This window comes from Nerophis lumbriciformis, linkage group LG03 (genome assembly GCF_033978685.3).
Source record: "Nerophis lumbriciformis linkage group LG03, RoL_Nlum_v2.1, whole genome shotgun sequence".
NCBI lineage: Eukaryota > Metazoa > Chordata > Actinopteri > Syngnathiformes > Syngnathidae > Nerophis > Nerophis lumbriciformis.
In genome coordinates this window covers 51,552,849-51,570,000 of record NC_084550.2, presented here as the reverse complement: position 1 = coordinate 51,570,000, position 17,152 = coordinate 51,552,849, and the positions used below count along the sequence as shown (strand labels likewise).

The 17,152-nt window shown below is 40.5% G+C and overlaps 1 protein-coding gene across 2 annotated transcripts in view; it reads right to left on the bottom strand.

Annotated features, from left to right (window-relative positions):
• The window catches only part of LOC133577068 (uncharacterized), a 22,788-nt gene extending 11,285 nt beyond the window's left edge, over positions 1-11,503 (bottom strand). Inside the window, exons 1-8 of one of the 2 annotated variants that reach the window (XM_061930603.2) lie at positions 10,843-11,503; positions 10,398-10,631; positions 10,161-10,285; positions 8,981-9,045; positions 8,821-8,905; positions 8,694-8,746; positions 8,426-8,622; positions 8,185-8,350 (exon numbers count right to left, since the gene is read on the bottom strand). In XM_061930603.2, coding sequence (XP_061786587.2) covers positions 8,185-8,350; positions 8,426-8,622; positions 8,694-8,746; positions 8,821-8,905; positions 8,981-9,045; positions 10,161-10,285; positions 10,398-10,631; positions 10,843-11,464 — 1,547 coding nt within the window. In that variant the 5' untranslated portion in view covers positions 11,465-11,503. The remainder of the gene's footprint in view (positions 1-8,184; positions 8,351-8,425; positions 8,623-8,693; positions 8,747-8,820; positions 8,906-8,980; positions 9,046-10,160; positions 10,286-10,397; positions 10,632-10,842) is intronic. The other variant, XM_072912197.1, reaches the window with a different exon arrangement.
• Between the last annotated feature and the right edge of the window lie 5,649 nt (positions 11,504-17,152).

The window sequence follows — 17,152 nt, the reverse complement described above, 5'->3', positions numbered from 1 at the left end:
ATTACAGGATGTTATTTATGTAGTTTGCTCGTTTTCCTCGACTGGTGCACTATTTTATTTTATTTCTTTACATATGTAGCTTAATCTACAAATATACAAAGATTGCTTCCCATACTGTATATACTGTAATACTATTTGATCTTGCACTGGTACTGTATTTGACTACTTGTACTGATACCTCTACCATAACTACTGTAACTTATTGTGCGACTTATTGCATACTTGCCAACCTTGAGACCTCCAATTTTGGGATGTGGGGGGCGGGTCGGGGGGCGTGGTTGGGGGCGTGGTTAAGAGGGGAGGAGTATATTTACAGCTAGGATTCACCAAGTCAAGTATTTCATATATATATATATATATATATATATATATATATATATATATATATATAAAAGAAATACTTGAATTTCAGTGTTCATTTATTTACACATATACACACACATAACACTCATCTACTCATTGTTGAGTTAAGGGTTGAATTGTCCATCCTTGTTCTATTTGTAATTTTTTTTCTAACCATGCTGAACACCCTCACTGATGATGCAATGCTGTGTGGCACTCAAAAAGTGCTTTCATCAAATGCACTAGATGGCAGTATTGTCCTGTTTAAGAGTGTCACAACATTGCTGTTTACGGCAGACGAACTGCTTTACGGTATACAAAACGTGACTGCTGTTGTTGTGTGTTGTTGCCGCGCTGGGAGGACGTTAATGAAACTGCCTAACAATAAACCCACATAAGAAACCAAGAACTCGCCCTCCATCCTTCTACAGTTATAGCATGATTGGGCAGGTACGTTGTTTATATTGTGTGCCTGAATTTCGGGAGATTTTCGGGAGAAAATGTGTCCCGGGAGGTTTTCGGGAGAGGCGCTGAATTTCGGGAGTCTCCCGGAAAATCCGGGAGGGTTGGCAAGTATGACTTATTGTCTAGTAATTAATGTACATCAGAGCTATAACATTTATTTTTTTTTGTATTTAGTGTATTAGATTCTGTAACTAGTGTTTGGATCCCACTGTACGAAATATCTGAAGAGCATGGAAAAAGACATTTCACTGTGGCGTACTCTGCATGTGACGAATAAAACTTGAAACTTGAATTACTATTGCAACATCTAGTGGACACATTTAGAACAGCAGTTTCTTTCATTCATTCAAAAATTTTGGCTAATTCTTATACTTGGCAAACTCATTTATTTGGGGTGCTTAAGTGTTGGCATTTTCTACTTACATTTTCTTAAAGTATATTTTGTGGTAGTATTTAATGTTATTGGCCAGGTCAACTTTAAAATAAATAAAATGAAGCAAAGAGAAAAAAAGCTGAGTCTTGGTCTTTGAGTGAATCCCTGTCCTAACTTATTTTGGGAAGCTGCACTTTAAACTAGGGATGTCCGATAATTCCTTTTTGCCTATATCCGATATTCCGATATTGTCCAACTCTTTAATTACCGATACCAATATCAACCGATACCAACCGATACCGATATCAACCGATATATACAGTCGTGGAATTAACACATTATTATGCCTAATTTGGACAACCAGGTATGGTGAAGATACGGTGCTTTAAAAAAAAAATTAATAAAATAAGATAAATAAATTAAAAACATTTTCTTGAATAAAAAGAAAGTAAAACAATATAAAAACAGTTACATAGAAACTAGTAATTAATAAAATTTAGTAAAATTAACTGTTAAAGGTTAGTACTATTAGTGGACCAGCAGCACGCACAATCATGTGTGCTTACGGACTGTATCCCTTGCAGACTGTATTGATATATATTGATATATAATGTAGGAACCAGAATATTAATAACAGAAAGAAACAACCCTTTTGTGTGAATGAGTGTAAATGGGGGAGGGAGGTTTGTTTTGGGTTGGTGTAAGTGTGTTTTTTATGTTGATTTAAAAAAAAAAAAAAAAAAAAAAAAAACGATACCGATAATAAAAAAAACGATACCGATAATTTCCGATATTACATTTTAACGCATTTATCGACCGATAATATCGGCAGGCTGATATTATCTTGAATAAAAAAGAAAGTAAAACAATATAAAAACAGTTACATAGAAACTAGTAATTAATGAATATTAGTCAAATTAACTGTTAAAGGTTAGTACTATTAGTGGACCAGCAGCACGCACTATCGGCAGGCCGATATTATCGAACATCTCTACTTTAAACCCTTTAGAAATATGAGTGTCACTTAAATGTCAGCTGATGGAGGAGCAGGTAAAAGAATGATTTAAGTAGAAGTAGAGTCTAGTGAAAGGCACGCACAGTCGAAAGAGGATTCACATGGCCTTATTCATGACGGTTTTCCTGACACATGAAACGTGACGAATTGGGGGCGTGTGCACTATCCAGTGAATTTATTTAAGGGGTGGTCTTGATTGATTATTTAAAGTAGATGGCACACCAGGCATTCAATAAACTCGTATCAACTAGGTGTTTATCGACGTCGGGGGTTGGCAACCAGCGCCGACAGAGTGGCTCCCTAGAGTTTTTTCAAAAAATGCACACACATTTTTGTTTTAATATGGTTTCTTTAGAAGGACAGACATGACACAAACCTTCCTAACTGTTAGTGATCCCACTGTTTGTATTAAACATGCTTTACTGTTGAAAGTATTTGGCGAGCGCCGTTTTGTCCTACTAATTTCAGCGGTCTTGAACTTGCCGTAGTTTGATTACAAGTACAACTTTCTACGACGCTGCCACAGAAAGAGGTGTTTTATGCCACTCCTTTGTCTCATTCTGTCCACCAAACTTTTTATGCTGTGCATGAATGCACAAAGGTGAGCTTTGTTGAAGTTATTGACTTGTGTGGAGTGCTTATCAGGCATATTTGGTCACTGTCAATCAATTAATCAATGTTTATTTACATAGCCCTAAATCACAAGTGTCTCAAAGGGCTGCACAAGCCACAACGACATCCGCGATACAGAGCCCACATAAGGGCAAGGAAAAACTCTCAACCCCAATGTTGCATCATTATGCCTCGTGTGTAGGTATATTTGAGCTCAATTAATTTCCTTTACTTATGTCCTCTGTGTATTTAATTTATATTTGCATGCCTCATGACACATTATCTGTATGTAACATTGGCTGCATTTCTGATAGTTGTTTGTGTGCCATGTTGTTCCAGACCACAGCAAACGTTACCCAACTTGCAAAGATTTTAATAAATCCATTAGAGGAAAACGGGCAGCACGGTGGAAGAAGGGTTAGTGCGTCTGCCTCACAATACGAAGGTCCTGAGTAGTCGTGAGTTCAATCCCGGCCTCGGGATCTTTCTGTGTGGAGTTTGCATGTCCTCCCCGTGACTGCGTGGGTTCCCTCCGGGTACTCCGGCTTCCTCCCACCTCCAAAGACATGCACCTGGGGATAGGTTGATTGGCAACACTAAATTGGCCCTAGTGTGTGAATGTGAGTGTGAATGTTGTCTGTCTATCTGTGTTGGCCCTGCGATGAGGTGGCGACTTGTCCAGGGTGTACCCCGCCTTCCGCCCGATTGTAGCTGAGATAGGCTCCAGCGCCCCCCGCGACCCCAAAGGGAATAAGCGGTAGAAAATGGATGGATGGGATGGGCATTAGAGGAAAACAGCCTGCCATTTCCTTTGTTGGACACACACATCCAGTGTTTCCCACACATTCATTTATTTGTGGCGGCCCGCCACGAAAGAATTACGTCCGCCACAAATGGATTTTTCGTCTTTTGACTCGGTCGACCGCTCATAAAAGCAATGGGACTGTCTGTGAATGTTGCTTGTAGTTACACCTCAGGTGCAGTAGGTGGCGGTAGCCTACTATGCACTATGCAATAGCACTTAATTCACCTGGTGGGCCAGAAGAAGAAGAAGAGGGACGGACGGAATCAAAATACTCGCTGACTACTTTTCATAATGATGGCGCTTCCTACGTTTCTACCTCAAACGTCCAAAAGCTGCTGAAAGCCTTGATCCAGGATGCCATGGGGAAAAAAACTTAAATGGTGCCTTTTGGCGACAGTTAGCAGCTTGGTGGCTCATAGCCGGCTAGCTAACGCTTGCTAGCGTGGTAGCATTGCTTCATTTTTACAGGTGTTATAGGTAGATAGTAGTGATGGGTCCGGCAACACCGATGCATCGGCGCATGCGTCGAGCTCATAGAGCGAAACCCTGTGTCGGTGCGTACCGCTTTTAGAAAGTCATGTGACCGATCATGAGCTGTTTTGGTCACGTGACCGATACGCGAACTGTGTCGCACTGACGCCTCCTCTGTGCCCTGTGAGCGGCTCTTTTCTACAGCCGGAGAAATAATAACTAAGAAGAGAAAGCGTCTAAAATTGAATACGTTGGAAAAACTGTTTTTTTTTAAATAAAAATGTGTAAAAATAAATAAAAAATAATTTCCAGGTCCACAAGCATCCTCATTCACAACACGTTCTCTTAGATTTCCATGTTATGATACATGTTCACATTATTTGACTGTATCTAAAAAAGACAAAAAATATATTTTTATTTAAATGAAGTTATGAAATAATCCTAAATGAAATACAATGACTTGGTTTATATTATTGTATATACTAGGTCAGTGGTTCTCAACCTTTTTTCAGCAATGTACCCCCTGTGATTTTTTTTTAAATTCAAGTACCCCCTAATCAGAGCAAAGCATTTTTGGTTGAAAAAAAAAAGATAAAGAAGTAAAATACAGCACTATGTCATCAGTTTCTGATTTATTAAATTGTATAACAGTGCAAAAATATTGCTCATTTGTAGTGGTCTTTCTTGAACTATTTGGAAAAAAAAGATATAAAAATAACTAAAAACTTGTTGAAAAATAAACAAGTGATTCAATTATAAATAAAGATTTCTACACCTAGAAGTAATAATCAACTTAAAGTGCCCTCTTTGGGGATTGTATTAGAGATCCATCTGGAGTCATGAACTTAATTCTAAACATTTCTTCACAAAAAAAATAAATCTTTAACATCAATATTTATGGGACATGTCCACAAAAAATATAGCTGTCAACACTGAATATTGCATAGTTACATTTCTTTTCACAGTTCTTTTTGACAGACATTTTAGTGACAAACCTGAGCTTGTGCTTCACTGAGTTTATGAACTTACATTCATATTTTGTTGAAGTATTATTCAATAAATATATAAAGGATTTTTGAATTGTTGCTATTTTTAGAATATTTAAAAAAAATCTCACGTACCCCTTGGCATACCTTCAAGTACCCCCAGGGGTTCGCGTACCCCCATTTGAGAACCACTGTACTAGGTCATAAAATCAGTGTCAGTTGAGTCGGTCCATAGGTTGCCTGTAGGGATTTTTAATGTCCAGCAGATGTCATTATTTAGTGACACAGTATCGACACAGTATCAATACAGTTTTGCAATGTGTCAAAACGCTTCATGACGCCTCATCAACCCATCACTAGTAGATAGGTTATAGCTGCATCGCTCGCGGCTCGTCATATATTTAACGTTAATCCGTGATTTCACCGAGCGTTTCACTGACGGTGAGCAGCCTGACGCTGCTTCATTAACACCGCCGCTGTTTGACTCGTGGCCCGGGGCAGACGCTTGTAGTAACAGTCACGTGTTACAATACCGACGAGCTAACGTGTCCAGGTTATAACCATGTTGTCAATAAACACACATGGACTGAAGCTAAATTGTCCACTGTCCACTGCAGCATGTGAATGCAATGAAAATAATAAAATCTGAGCCAACCAGCTGTTAAAATGTTGTCCAGGTTAATGTTTTGGCCATTAAAGGCCCTTCATTTCAAGATTTCAACTGTGATTGGGCTTTAAACAGGTGGCTGACCTGTTCAGATGAGTGTAACTGCTACTGGTCAAATAATGTGAAATAGCATTTAATTTTACATGTATGCAATGCCATTTAAATGCAATTATAGATAATAATAATAATAATAATAATAAATACTGTGTAGTGTTGTAAATAGTCAACGGGAAGGATTCTATTAAGATATAAGCCATGAGCACTATACAGCCAGAAAAAAACCTAGGCAGGACAAGTAAAAATATTGGGGCAAGTAGATTTGAGAAGTCAGGCAAGTAGAAAAAAACCTTAACGTTGAACCCTGCATGTGTTGAGCTGCTGCCGCATAAGGTTAGACGGCACTGCACATAGAGCGGTTCTGCTCGTTAGTAATAAATTCTAATGTTGGATGTTCACTCCTTCACACAGATTAGTATAGAAAAATATTTTCAACGGCCGAAAAGGGCTCGACTTGGAGAGGAGGTAGGCCTACAGTTCGGACCACAGGTGCGACGTGTTCAGCAACAGCAGGAGGAGGAGGAGGAGGAGGAGGTTGACTGACTGTGGCAGGACACCTCTGCCTCTGTTTCACTTCATGTTGCTGGTAAATAATATGGTTGTAGTAGTAGGCTAAAGTTAAATTATTTAGTATTCACTAATTAAAGGGGCAGAGCTTTAAGAGACGTTTTAGCTTTTATATTTTATAAGATATATTTTTTGTAAGAACCACAATTAATAAATATATTTCAGTGAATCACTAATTGTTCAAATCTGTATATAAATATGTACATAAAATGTTGTAATTATATTCCAACTCCGCATTCTTCTTGGTCATCGCCGCTGATGTAAATATAAACGGAATACAATGATTTGCAAATCCTTTTCAACCCATATTCAATTGAATGCACTACAAAGACAAGATATTTGATGTTCAAACTCATAAACTTTTTTTTTCTTTTGCAAATAATAATTAACTTAGAATGTAATGGCTGCATTTGGGAAAGGGCATGTTCACCACTGTGTTACATGGCCTTTCCTTTAAACAACACTCAGTAAACATTTGGGAACTGAGGAGACACATTTTTTAAGCTTCTCAGGTGGAATTCTTTCCCATTCTTGCTTGATGTACAGCTTAAGTTGTTCAACAGTCCGGGGTCTCCGTTGTTAGGCTTCATAATGCGCCACACATTTTCAATGGGAGACAGGTCTGGACTACAGGCAGGCCAGTCTAGTACCCGCACATTTTTACTATGAAGCCACGTTGATGTAACACGTGGCTTGGCATTGTCTCGCTGAAATAATCAGGGGTGTCCATGTAAACATTGCTTGGATGGCAACATATGTTGTTCCAAAACCTGTATGTACCTTTCAGCATTAATGGCGCCTTCACAGATGTGTAAGTTACCCATGTCTTGGGCACTAATACACACCCATACCATCACAGATGCTGGCTTTTCAACTTTGCGCCTATAACAATCCGGATGGTTCTTTTCCTCTTTGGTCCGGAGGACACGACGTCCACAGTTTCCAAAAACAATTTGAAATGTGGACTCGTCAGACCACAGAACACTTTTCCACTTTGTATCAGTCCATCTTAGATGAGCTCAGGCCCAGCGAAGCAGACGGCGTTTCTGGGTGTTGTTGATAAACGGTTTTTGCCTTGCATAGGAGAGTTTTAACTTGCACTTACAGATGTAGCGACCAACTGTAGTTACTGACAGTGGGTTTCTGAAGTGTTCCTGAGCCCATGTGGTGATATCCTTTACACACTGATGTCGCTTGTTGATGCAGTACCGCCTGAGGGATCGACGGTCACGGGCTTAGCTGCTTTCGTGCAGCGATTTCTCCAGATTCTCTGAACCCTTTGATGATATTACGGACCGTGGATGGTGAAATCCCTAAATTCCTTGCAATAGCTGGTTGAGAGAGGTTTTTCTTAAACTGTTCAACAATTTGCTCACGCATTTGTTGACAAAGTGGTGACCCTCGCCCCATTCTTGTTTATGAATGACTGAGCATTTCATGGAATCTCTTTTTATACCCAATCATGGCACCCACCTGTTCCCAATTTGCCTGTTCACCTGTGGGATGTTCCAAATAAGTGTTTGATGAGCATTCCTCAACTTTATCAGTATGTATTGCCACCTTTTCCAACTTCTTTGTCACGTGTTGCTGGCATCAAATTCCAAAGTTAATGATTATTTGCAAAAATAAAAAAAAGTTTATCAGTTTGAACATCAAATATGTTGTCTTTGTAGTGCATTCAACTGAGTATGGGTTGAAAATGATTTGCAAATCATTGCATTCCATTTATATTTAAATCTAACACAATTTCCCAACTCATATGGAAATGGGGTTTGTAAAAGCTAAAGTTAATGAATTGTGTCCAGTGAGTGTATCAGGCGTTACCTGCAAAGGGCTCCTTTGTTAATATCGTTAAGACATTCCCCGTGTGCACTGCAGTAGTCAGGCCACCTCTTACACGGTCCAACACACTGCCACTGATCTCCAACCACTTCGCTGGTGTAATTCACAAACTTTGAGCAGTTGATAAAAGACTGCAAGTCTGTGATGTCTGATGGACAAAAACAATACTCCATGTCAAATTAAAGAAGCTGGAAGAAGAATTGCAACACTTAGGTGGACTTACTGTGGATCTCGATTGGCGCGGAGACGACTTCCTTGAACTGCACGCTTGCGTTGCTAAAGGCCTGAGAGACCAGGCTGATGTTCTCCTTCAGGATTTGGGCCAAGTTGTCATCGAGGTGAGTGTTGAGCCATTGGATTTGGGTTACGTTGTTCTGATAAGAGTACTCTGCTCGGCTTGTCGCGGCCACGCTACTCGGTCTACACAGGAGGGTGAAGAAATGAGGGCGCTTGGACTTGAAACAGGAAGTAACTTGGAGGTGTAAACCTACGACAGAGCCACGACTTCTACTTTGGAGTTGGCCTTCTTGAGCAGAGACTTTATCTAAATGAGAAATAACATGATGGATGAGACTTATGCAGGCATTGCCTCCGTAACCCCATGAATTGGATCGATACCTTCTTGATCAGGGCGTTCGCGGACTGAACTTTGGTGTCCTGGTAGAGGCCCCTTGCTAGCCTTGCTGCAAGACTACTTCCTGGTCTTGTAGCCGAAGAACACAGCCAATGAAAACGGCTTCAATTGAAATAAACTGCATGATTTGGTTACTGAACTTACGATAACTTGACGACTTGTACTTTTTCAAAGGCTTCAGGTTCCGCTTGGTTGCATAGGGGTTCAAGCTGAAAGAAATGGTGTTGAATAACAACAATGTTGTCCAATGTGTGGCCCAGGGCATTAAAAGGCCCGCATGTTTTTGCCATAAAAAAACACACATATATATATATATATATATATATATATATATATATATATATATATATATATATCCATCCATTCAAGAATTTTTTATCGCTTATCCATTTCGGGATCGTGGGGGGTGCTGGAGCCTATCTCGGCTGCATTCGAGCGGAAGGCGGGGTACACCCTGGACAAGTCGCCACCTCATCACAGGGCCAACACAGATAGACAGACAACATTCACACTCACATTTACACACTAGGGCCAATTTAGTGTTGCCAATCAACCTATCCCCAGGTGCATGTCTTTGGAGGCGGGAGGAAGCCGGAGTATCCGGAGGGAACCCACGCAGTCACGGGGAGAACATGCAAACTCCACACAGAAAGATCCCGAGCACAGGATCGAACCCACATACTTTGTGTGTGTGTGTGTATATATATATATATATATATATATACATATATATATATATATATATATATATATATATATATATATATATATATATATATATATATATATATATATATATATATCAAGCAGTTTGGTGAATTCATATATTAATGGGCTAATGCCTTCCTATCTGACCTGCTTTTACTATTTCAACCCTTGCTGATCCTGGGGTGTGATGACACCAAACATTTATCTTTACCAAATACCAGAACGAAGACTCGTGGGGAGGCGGCATTTAGCAATGACGGTTATCAAGAAAACAAATAAGCGGTAGAAAATGGATGGATGGATGGAAGGTTAAAGACACACCTTCTTCATCAGGCTTTTTTTGGACTCTGTTACACTCTTCTTAGTTTTTCTTTAAATTTTCATTACAATATTTTCTATTGTCTTTATTGCTATTATTACTACTATTATTCCTTCAATGTTATGTTTTTATTTATTTATTAATGTATTATATTTTATTTTGAAATAATTTTAGAATAAGTTTGTGCCACTTGCATGCCTATGAAAATTGTTATATAAACAAAGTCTGATTGATTGACGCATTCTTGACCTTGCATTTTTAGCATATACATTTAATACAAATAAATCTATACTGTACCTCCTTTTGTAATTTGGTGATGAAATCTAGTGACTCTGGGGATGACAGATTATTATAAGCGTCCAGAAAGGTGATCTTGATGTCCAAAGTAATATCTGCTTTTCGAGTAGGTATGGCACCAGTATCTGGATGGGAAAATAACTTCTGTATTACATGAAATAATATAATATGACAAAAACATAGTGGATTATGTTAAGTAAAAATGTTGCAAATATATGTGACTAAAGATGGTCTTACCAATATCAGGAGATGTGTTGTTTTGTCCGTAGGAGCACGTATCTCCATAAATGTTGTCTGGGCAAAAGCAGTGACATTTGCGAAGCTCTACGCTGTACTTGCACTCGCCTGCTTGACACTGACAATCCCCTTCGTTGCACTCGGGGGTACTTGGAGAATCACTTGTTTTCTCACTTGTTGACGTAGGTTGTGTAACAAATGGCGTGCTGCCGAATACTGTGGAATGAGAAGTAGCTGTGGATGAAACGGGAACTGATGTTGGTGTCTGAACGTTAAGTGTCAGGGTAGAAGGGAAAATCAGTTCACTTGTTAATAGTTATTTACTAGTTGGTTCAGTTTGACTTGACTTAAAATTCAAAGTTAATGAATCAGTGTTGAACTCATTAGGTGTTGATTCCCCAAATGTCACTGTTGTTTCAGTGTGGTACTGAAGTTGAAGACGTACCTGTTGTTAATGGTTCGGTGCTGGTTACAGAAGGTTGGGTTGTTTCCAGATTGGTTACTGCTGTGTCTGTCCTATACTCAGCTGAGGTCTCTGTGAATCCAGTGGTCTTTGGAGGCAAAGTTGCTGAAACCTCAGTCTCTGTAGAAGAACTGGATGTTGCAGTGGACTGATCATTGTTGGTAGTCTGCATTGTTCCAACAGTGGTGGATGTTTCTGGTGATGTGTTGGATTCAGTTGAATCCGTGGGCATGATGGTTGTCACAGATGTAGTCTTTGACTCTGAAGATGAAGTTAGTTCACTTGTTAATGGTTCTTGGCTTGTTGGTTCAGTTTGACTTGACTTTGTATTCAAACTTGTTGATTCAGTGCTGACATCATTAGGTGTTGATTCTCCAAATGTCACTGTGGTTTCAGTTGTAAACTGTGGTTCTGATGTTAAAGATGTAGCTGTTGTTGATGGTTCAGTGCTGCTTAGAGAGGGTTGAGTTGTTTTCAGATTTGTTTGTGTTGTCTCTGTCCTATCCGTGACTCCAGTTGTTTTTGGAGGCAAAGTTGGTGTAACCTCAGTCTCTGTTGAAGAACTTGAAGTTGGAGTGGACTGATCACTGTTGGTAGTCTGCATTGTTCCTACAGTAATGGATGTTTCTGGTGATGTGTTGGATTCAGTTGAATCCGTGGGAATGATGGTTGTCACAGATGTAGTCTTTGGCTCTGAAGATGAAGTCTGTTCACTTGTTAATGGTTCTTGGCTTGTTGGCTCAGTTTGACTTGACTTTGTATTCAAACTTGTTGATTCAGTGCTGAACTCATTAGGTGTTGATTCTCCAAATGTCACTGTTGTTTCAGTTGTAAACTGTGGTACTGAAGTTGAAGACGTACCTGTTGTTAATGGTTCGGTGCTGGTTAGAGAGGGTTGGGTTGTTTCCAGATTGGTTACTGCTGTGTCTGTCCTATACTCAGCTGAGGTCTCTGTGAATCCAGTGGTCTTTGGAGGCAGAGTTGGTGTAACCTCAGTCTCTGTTGAAGAACTGGATGTTGCAGTGGACTGATCATTGTTGGTAGTCTGCATTGTTCCTACAGTGGTGGATGTTTCTGGTGATGTGTTGGATTCAGTTGAATCCGTGGGCATGATGGTTGTCACAGATGTAGTCTTTGACTCTGAAGATGAAGTTAGTTCACTTGTTAATGGTTCTTGGCTTGTTGGTTCAGTTTGACTTGACTTTGTATTCAAACTTGTTGATTCAGTGCTGACATCATTAGGTGTTGATTCTCCAAATGTCACTGTGGTTTCAGTTGTAAACTGTGGTTCTGATGTTAAAAATGTAGCTGTTGTTGATGGTTCGGTGCTGCTTAGAGAGGGTTGAGTTGTTTTCAGATTTGTTTGTGTTGTCTCTGTCCTATCCGTGAATCCAGTTGTTTTTGGAGGCAAAGTTGGTGTAACCTCAGTCTCTGTTGAAGAACTTGAAGTTGCAGTGGACTGATCACTGTTGGTAGTCTGCATTGTTCCTACAGTGGTGGATGTTTCTGGTGATGTGTTGGATTCAGTTGAATCCGTGGGAATGATGGTTGTCACAGATGTAGTCTTTGGCTCTGAAGATGAAGTCTGTTCACTTGTTAATGCTTCTTGGCTTGTTGGCTCAGTTTGACTTGACTTTGTATTCAAACTTGTTGATTCAGTGCTGAACTCATTAGGTGTTGATTCTCCAAATGTCACTGTTGTTTCAGTTGTAAACTGTGGTACTGAAGTTGAAGACGTACCTGTTGTTAATGGTTCGGTGCTGGTTAGAGAGGGTTGGGTTGTTTCCAGATTGGTTACTGCTGTGTCTGTCCTATACTCAGCTGAGGTCTCTGTGAATCCAGTGGTCTTTGTAGGCAGAGTTGGTGTAACCTCAGTGTCTGTTGAAAAACTTGAAGTTGCAGTGGACTGATCATTGTTGGTAGTCTGCATTGTTCCTACAGTGGTGGATGTTTCTGATGATGTGTTGGATTCAGTTGAATCCGTGGCAATGATGGTTGTCACAGATGTAGTCTTTGACTCTGAAGATGAAGTCTGTTCACTTGTTAATGCTTCTTGGCTTGTTGGCTCAGTTTGACTTGACTTTGTATTCAAACTTGTTGATTCAGTGCTGAACTCATTAGGTGTTGATTCTCCAAATGTCACTGTTGTTTCAGTTGTAAACTGTGGTACTGAAGTTGAAGACGCACCTGTTGTTAATGGTTCGGTGCTGGTTAGAGAGGGTTGGGTTGTTTCCAGATTGGTAACTGCTGTGTCTGTCCTATACTCAGCTGAGGTCTCTGTGAATCCAGTGGTCTTTGGAGGCAGAGTTGGTGTAACCTCAGTCTCTGTTGAAGAACTTGAAGTTGCAGTGGACTGATCATTGTTGGTAGTCTGCATTGTTCCTACAGTGGTGGATGTTTCTGGTGATGTGTTGGATTCAGTTGAAACCGTGGGAATGATGGTTGTCACAGATGTAGTCTTTGGCTCTGAAGATGAAGTCTGTTCACTTGTTAATGGTTCTTGGCTTGTTGGCTCAGTTTGACTTGACTTTGTATTCAAACTTGTTGATTCAGTGCTGAACTCATTAGGTGTTGATTCTCCAAATGTCACTGTTGTTTCAGTTGTAAACTGTGGTACTGAAGTTGAAGACGTACCTGTTGTTAATGGTTCGGTGCTGGTTAGAGAGGGTTGGGTTGTTTCCAGATTGGTTACTGCTGTGTCTGTCCTATACTCAGCTGAGGTCTCTGTGAATCCAGTGGTCTTTGGAGGCAGAGTTGGTGTAACCTCAGTCTCTGTTGAAGAACTGGATGTTGCAGTGGACTGATCATTGTTGGTAGTCTGCATTGTTCCTACAGTGGTGGATGTTTCTGGTGATGTGTTGGATTCAGTTGAATCCGTGGGCATGATGGTTGTCACAGATGTAGTCTTTGACTCTGAAGATGAAGTTAGTTCACTTGTTAATGGTTCTTGGCTTGTTGGTTCAGTTTGACTTGACTTTGTATTCAAACTTGTTGATTCAGTGCTGACATCATTAGGTGTTGATTCTCCAAATGTCACTGTGGTTTCAGTTGTAAACTGTGGTTCTGATGTTAAAAATGTAGCTGTTGTTGATGGTTCGGTGCTGCTTAGAGAGGGTTGAGTTGTTTTCAGATTTGTTTGTGTTGTCTCTGTCCTATCCGTGAATCCAGTTGTTTTTGGAGGCAAAGTTGGTGTAACCTCAGTCTCTGTTGAAGAACTTGAAGTTGCAGTGGACTGATCACTGTTGGTAGTCTGCATTGTTCCTACAGTGGTGGATGTTTCTGGTGATGTGTTGGATTCAGTTGAATCCGTGGGAATGATGGTTGTCACAGATGTAGTCTTTGGCTCTGAAGATGAAGTCTGTTCACTTGTTAATGCTTCTTGGCTTGTTGGCTCAGTTTGACTTGACTTTGTATTCAAACTTGTTGATTCAGTGCTGAACTCATTAGGTGTTGATTCTCCAAATGTCACTGTTGTTTCAGTTGTAAACTGTGGTACTGAAGTTGAAGACGTACCTGTTGTTAATGGTTCGGTGCTGGTTAGAGAGGGTTGGGTTGTTTCCAGATTGGTTACTGCTGTGTCTGTCCTATACTCAGCTGAGGTCTCTGTGAATCCAGTGGTCTTTGTAGGCAGAGTTGGTGTAACCTCAGTGTCTGTTGAAAAACTTGAAGTTGCAGTGGACTGATCATTGTTGGTAGTCTGCATTGTTCCTACAGTGGTGGATGTTTCTGATGATGTGTTGGATTCAGTTGAATCCGTGGCAATGATGGTTGTCACAGATGTAGTCTTTGACTCTGAAGATGAAGTCTGTTCACTTGTTAATGCTTCTTGGCTTGTTGGCTCAGTTTGACTTGACTTTGTATTCAAACTTGTTGATTCAGTGCTGAACTCATTAGGTGTTGATTCTCCAAATGTCACTGTTGTTTCAGTTGTAAACTGTGGTACTGAAGTTGAAGACGCACCTGTTGTTAATGGTTCGGTGCTGGTTAGAGAGGGTTGGGTTGTTTCCAGATTGGTAACTGCTGTGTCTGTCCTATACTCAGCTGAGGTCTCTGTGAATCCAGTGGTCTTTGGAGGCAGAGTTGGTGTAACCTCAGTCTCTGTTGAAGAACTTGAAGTTGCAGTGGACTGATCATTGTTGGTAGTCTGCATTGTTCCTACAGTGGTGGATGTTTCTGGTGATGTGTTGGATTCAGTTGAAACCGTGGGAATGATGGTTGTCACAGATGTAGTCTTTGGCTCTGAAGATGAAGTCTGTTCACTTGTTAATGGTTCTTGGCTTGTTGGCTCAGTTTGACTTGACTTTGTATTCAAACTTGTTGATTCAGTGCTGAACTCATTAGGTGTTGATTCTCCAAATGTCACTGTTGTTTCAGTTGTAAACTGTGGTACTGAAGTTGAAGACGCACTTGTTGTTAATGGTTCGGTGCTGGTTAGAGAGGGTTGGGTTGTTTCCAGATTGGTAACTGCTGTGTCTGTCCTATACTCAGCTGAGGTCTCTGTGAATCCAGTGGTCTTTGGAGGCAGAGTTGGTGTAACCTCAGTCTCTGTTGAAGAACTTGAAGTTGCAGTGGACTGATCATTGTTGGTAGTCTGCATTGTTCCTACAGTGGTGGATGTTTCTGGTGATGTGTTGGATTCAGTTGAATCCGTGGGAATGATGGTTGTCACAGATGTAGTCTTTGGCTCTGAAGATGAAGTCTGTTCACTTGTTAATGGTTCTTGGCTTGTTGGCTCAGTTTGACTTGACTTTGTATTCAAACTTGTTGATTCAGTGCTGAACTCATTAAGTGTTGATTCCCCAAATGTCACTGTTGTTTCAGTTGTAAACTGTGGTACTGAAGTTGAAGACGTACCTGTTGTTAATGGTTCGGTGCTGGTCAGAGAGGGTTGGGTTGTTTCCAGATTGGTTACTGCTGTGTCTGTCCTATACTCAGCTGAGGTCTCTGTGAATCCAGTGGTCTTTGGAGGCAAAGTTGCTGAAACCTCAGTCTCTGTAGAAGAACTGGATGTTGCAGTGGACTGATCATTGTTGGTAGTCTGCATTGTTCCAACAGTGGTGGATGTTTCTGGTGATGTGTTGGATTCAGTTGAATCCGTGGGCATGATGGTTGTCACAGATGTAGTCTTTGACTCTGAAGATGAAGTTAGTTCACTTGTTAATGGTTCTTGGCTTGTTGGTTCAGTTTGACTTGACTTTGTATTCAAACTTGTTGATTCAGTGCTGACATCATTAGGTGTTGATTCTCCAAATGTCACTGTGGTTTCAGTTGTAAACTGTGGTTCTGATGTTAAAGATGTAGCTGTTGTTGATGGTTCAGTGCTGCTTAGAGAGGGTTGAGTTGTTTTCAGATTTGTTTGTGTTGTCTCTGTCCTATCCGTGAATCCAGTTGTTTTTGGAGGCAAAGTTGGTGTAACCTCAGTCTCTGTTGAAGAACTTGAAGTTGCAGTGGACTGATCACTGTTGGTAGTCTGCATTGTTCCTACAGTGGTGGATGTTTCTGGTGATGTGTTGGATTCAGTTGATTCCGTGGGAAAGATGGTTGTCACAGATGTAGTCTTTGGCTCTGAAGATGAAGTCTGTTCACTTGTTAATGCTTCTTGGCTTGTTGGCTCAGTTTGACTTGACTTTGTATTCAAACTTGTTGATTCAGTGCTGAACTCATTAGGTGTTGATTCTCCAAATGTCACTGTTGTTTCAGTTGTAAACTGTGGTACTGAAGTTAAAGACGTACCTGTTGTTAATGGTTCGGTGCTAGTTAGAGAGGGTTGGGTTGTTTCCAGATTGGTTACTGCTGTGTCTGTCCTATACTCAGCTGAGGTCTCTGTGAATCCAGTGGTCTTTGGAGACAGAGTTGGTGTAACCTCAGTCTCTGTTGAATAACTTGAAGTTGCAGTGGACTGATCATTGTTGGTAGTCTGCATTGTTCCTACAGTGGTGGATGTTTCTGGTGATGTGTTGGATTCAGTTGAATCCGTGGGAATGATGGTTGTCACAGATGTAGTCTTTGGCTCTGAAGATGAAGTCTGTTCACTTGTTAATGCTTCTTGGCTTGTTGGCTCAGTTTGACTTGACTTTGTATTCAAACTTGTTGATTCAGTGCTGAACTCATTAGGTGTTGATTCTCCAAATGTCACTGTTGTTTCAGTTGTAAACTGTGGTACTGAAGTTGAAGACGCACTTGTTGTTAATGGTTCGGTGCTGGTTAGAGAGGGTTGGGTTGTTTCCAGATTGGTAACTGCTGTGTCTGTCCTATACTCAGCTGAGGTCTCTGTGAATCCAGTGGTCTTTGG